At 42.3% G+C, this 4,690-nt stretch overlaps 1 protein-coding gene across 1 annotated transcript in view; it reads left to right on the top strand.

Annotated features, from left to right (window-relative positions):
• Positions 1-2,786: 2,786 nt before the first annotated feature.
• The window catches only part of cbln1 (cerebellin 1 precursor), a 37,815-nt gene continuing 35,911 nt past the window's right edge, over positions 2,787-4,690 (top strand). Inside the window, exon 1 of the mRNA XM_061722326.1 lies at positions 2,787-3,529. Coding sequence (XP_061578310.1) covers positions 3,251-3,529 — 279 coding nt within the window. The 5' untranslated portion in view covers positions 2,787-3,250. The remainder of the gene's footprint in view (positions 3,530-4,690) is intronic.

Here is a 4,690-nt window from a genome sequence, read left to right as displayed (position 1 = left end):
GGAGCCGCCACTTCAGCCTCCCAGCCACGTATCCCAGAGCACCTCATACAGCTCATGGGCCGATGGTCCTCCCAACTATCATCGCTACATTCGCTCAGATCTTAGCGACCTCAGATCCGCTCAGTCTCATCTCCTTAAATAATCCACGGTTTTGGGGGTTCGTCGTTGCCCGGGCGCTGCGGCGGATTCCCTACCAGCTTCCCCACAACGCATCGACTGATCCATAGATCATCATCATCGCCATTGTCATCGCCATTATCATCACCATCGTCATCGTTATCATCTTCGTATCAATAAATCATTTAAACGTATCCTGTTGATGGCGTGGTCCTGGCTAGTGAATTGGAGCTTAACAAGCGAATTTCGGGAGCAGGACCACGCCTCAACCACGCCTCAACCACGCCTCCTCCGGCACCATGCCTCTTCCGGCAAACCTTCAAATACCAGCCTAACCTTCACTTCTTCTTCGCTCTCGTTCTATGCACCCCTCCCCCCCACCCCTTTTCTCTTCTCCTTCTTCCCTCTCTTTCTCTACCTCATAGATTCCTAGGGGGTTCGTCGTTGCCCGGGCGCTGCGGCGGATTCCCTACCAGCTTCCCCACAACTCATCGACTGATCCATAGATCATCATCATCGCCATTGTCATCGCCATTATCATCACCATCGTCATCGTTATCATCTTCGTATCAATAAATCATTTAAACGTATCCTGTTGATGGCGTGGTCCTTGCTAGTGAATGGGTTATTAATATTAATCTATTGTGTTGACTAGAAACGCGCATCCGACCGCGACCGCGGCCGCGGAGCAAAATCTGACTCCGCTCAGAAGAAACTAGTCCCGTTTTGCGGTCCCGTTTTGAGCTCTGAACTTTTACTGATGTAAGGCTGGTGTAGAGTTAAGCCTTACCTTATTAAATTAAACCTTTTTGGGGTCGTGAGTAGGATAAACACAGGGACAACTTCTGTTCCAGTGTACTTTACTGTCCGCTCAACAGCGTAGGATTTTAGAACATCAACACAGCAGCTAGTGCCGTACTGTGGCGTATCACTCCGCCCAATCTAAAACAGATTAATCCATCCATTGTCTATACCCGCTTTATCCCTTGCGGGGTCACGGGGGTCTGCTGGAGCCTATCCCAGCTCATTTCAGGTGAGAGGCAGGGGTTACACCCTGGACAGGTCACCAGTCCATCACAGGGACACATAAACACACAAACCATGCTCACAACCACACCTACGGGCAATTTAGAATCACCAATTAACCTAATATGCATGTTTTTGGACTGTGGGAGGAAGCCGGAGTACCTGGAGAGAACCCACGCAAGCACGGAGAGAACATGCAAACTCCACACAGAAAGATCCTGCCGGGCCTGGGAGTCGAACCGGGGACCTTCTTAATGTGAGGCAACAGTGCTAACCACTAAGCCACCGTGCTGCCCTAAAACAGACTAATCACTACAGATAAACTGACTAGTGTCATTATAGTCCCTGATTTACATCAGAATATAAAGAATATAGTTATAAAATAATGAACCCTGAATTACCAAAATAACCTTCTTAACTAAAATAAATCTCCTCTTTCATTATAAGGTGAGCATGAATCAATCTTTTTTATGATGTAAAATTGTATGTATTTATTTACTTTTATTTATTTATTTATTTAATTTTAGTTGTTAAATTAGAAAGAAAAAAGTCAAATCATACATGAGAGAAACTATTCAGTTTGTGTCAAAATATTTGTACTTGTAAGAATCTGAAGATGCATAATGCAAACCTGACATTTAATTTTAGTTCAGTTTGTGGAAAATGGTTGGCCTGGCTTTCTCTTTAAAACTTAAACAGTTATAAAGCATTACAAACTGTAACAATAGGGCAAACACACAGTATTGTTTTGTATTTTGTGTCTTTCAAATAAAAGACAATTTTTTCCAGTCATATGTTCCTCATTCAAGGTTGTTAAAAAATACTGCTATAATATCGTATCGTTATCGTGACCTCAGTATCGTGTATCGTACCGTATCGTGAGATTAGTGTATCGTTACACCCCTAATATATATATATATATATATATATATATATATATATATATATATATATATATATATATATATATATATATATATATATATATATATATATATATCTGATCAGCAATATTAAAATAATAAAAGGCTTGCAATATTTCAGTTGATCCAGAATGTATGACATTTTTGTTTTTGTAATTACATTAGTGGTCTCAGAGTAATCAACCACCGTGCAATAATAATAATGACAATAATTATAATAACAGAATCATATGCTGTGACAGTGCATCTTCCAATAATCTGCTACACCTTTCACTTTTTAAAACATGTATGTTAATAAGAGTAGTCATTTGTCTATTACTTATTTACTGTACAGTGAGCAAAAATAACCGAGTCATATTCCATGTCTTGTTTGACCTGACCTGGCCAAATAAAATAAACATGATTCTGATTCTGATTCTGATTTATACTTTTCTGTAAACTACTTTGGAGTAAAGAGGACAAAAAATAAATGCAAGGTCTAATTTTCATTGTTAAAACTAAATTCTTCCTTCCAAAGCGTTGTTGATTTTCATTTCCTATTGATTGATAGATTTCGGGGGGTGAATAAAGCGGCTGGGCGGGGAGGGGGCGGTCGAGCCGCAGCGCTCTAATCCGATGATGAGTCTCCATTACCAGAGGAAGGAGGGGTTTGTAAAAGAGAGAGAGGGGAAAAAAGTAAGGTGGATCCAGGGTGGCGCATCTTTTCGCTCGAGCGCAGCTTCCCCTTCCCTCTTTTGTGTCTGAAACTCTCCCATATCTCCCATATCAATAATTGAAGCAGCAGACGGAGCTGCCCCCCCTGCCTGCGCGCTATGACTCCCGCTGCCGCGCCGCTCGTCCAGGGCCCCTCCAAGAGACTTACTGTGTCCGCAAGTGACAGAAAAGCTGCTGAGAAGTGAGGAAAAAGAGGATAAGAACAGGTGCAAGCCGGGGACTGGAGATACAGCTATAATAGATACGTTTTGAGAGGAAAGAAAAGAGGAAAAAGAGCGCAGAGACGCAAGTGCGCTGAAGGAGTTTTTACAGTTAACCATTTTAAATTCAAGAAAAAAACAGACTATTCTTAGATTTGAACAGAGAACATCTGGAAAGTCACTTCTTTTCTTCAAAGGGGGAGCAGAACAGGTGTGAGGTGAGGTGTGAAAGACTGTCCCACAAGTTCAGATTCTCCGCTTGGGTCCGTTATGTCGGCGCTGGTCCTGCTGGGCGCCGCGCTCTGGCTGTCCGCCGGCCCGGGCCCCGGCCCGCTCCCGGTGCGGGCGCAGAACGAGACCGAGCCCATCGTGCTGGAGGGCAAGTGTCTGGTGGTGTGCGACTCCAACCCCACCTCGGACCCCACGGGCACCGCGCTCGGCATCTCCGTGCGCTCCGGCAGCGCCAAGGTGGCGTTCTCCGCCGTGCGCAACACCAACCACGAGCCGTCCGAGATGAGCAACCGCACCATGGTCATCTACTTCGACCGGGTAAGGGGGAGGATACATGGGGGGTTTTTCATGATGTTGTAGCAATAAAGTAAGGTACAAATCAAAGTTTAGGTTTCTTTCTGACGGTCTGCATGTTTAGTGATATATCACCGGAGGCTGCCGACCAAAATAGCAAATGAAGTTAAAAATGCTGCCGACCAAAATAGCAAATGAAGTTAAAAATGCTGCCGACCAAAATAGCAAATGAAGTTAAAAATGCTGCCGACCAAAATAGCAAATGAAGTTAAAAATGCTGTTTTTATTTGTAGCTTTCTGTCTTTTTTGGAAATTAGTCATTTTACACCAAACAGTGGACAGAATGTCAAATAGACATTTCTGAAGCGTCAAAGGCAAGGCAAGTTTATTTATATAGCACAATTCAACACAAGGTCATTCAAAGAGCTTTACATCAACATTAAAAGACACAATTAAACAGTAAATAACAAATAAAATGAAATAAAAAGATAAGAAAAGAGGTAAAATAATAAAAAGCAGTTTTTAGTTGTTAAAGTTGTTAAAAAGTAAGGACAGTAGAGTACAGCAGGTTCATCTCATTCTTACAATGGCAACAATTACGTTTCTATACGGTCAAAACGTACAAAGACCGGGTCAAATACAGTATTAGAAAGTAATCTGTAACAATTCGAACGGTGAATTAAAGCAATTTGACAATTCTATGCCACAATCCCTGTTTCCGGGTCTTATTTCACACAACTGATGAGAATTACGTTTCTATACGGTCAAAAAACGTACAAAGACCAGGTCAAATCCAGTATTAGAAAGTAATCTGTGCTGATTCGTGCGGTGATTCAAACCAATTTGACAATTCTACGTCAAAGCACCCAGAGACCGCCTTACTTTGTGCTTTTTCGCACCTCCACCAATTTCTAGAGTGGTTTGGAAATATATCCTGACAGCTAAGACGTTTCACCTCTTGCAGATGAACAACAGAGATGACATGAATTGACACCTCGCCACATCATTTACTATTGTCAGGTCGGAGGGCGCAGACTTCTCCCCCAAATCTCAGTTACATGATATGATTCGAGTGCACACATAAAACTGGACTGCAGAAAACGCAATTAAAAAATACACATTAAAGTTTGACTTTGTATCTTTTTTAAAGCTCTTTAAAGCTACAGGAAAAAAAACAGCTGAGGT

Source organism: Cololabis saira, chromosome 5 (genome assembly GCF_033807715.1).
Source record: "Cololabis saira isolate AMF1-May2022 chromosome 5, fColSai1.1, whole genome shotgun sequence".
Classification (NCBI taxonomy): domain Eukaryota; kingdom Metazoa; phylum Chordata; class Actinopteri; order Beloniformes; family Belonidae; genus Cololabis; species Cololabis saira.
The sequence above is the reverse complement of the archived record's forward strand: the minus strand, read 5'-3'. Positions and strand labels throughout refer to the sequence as shown.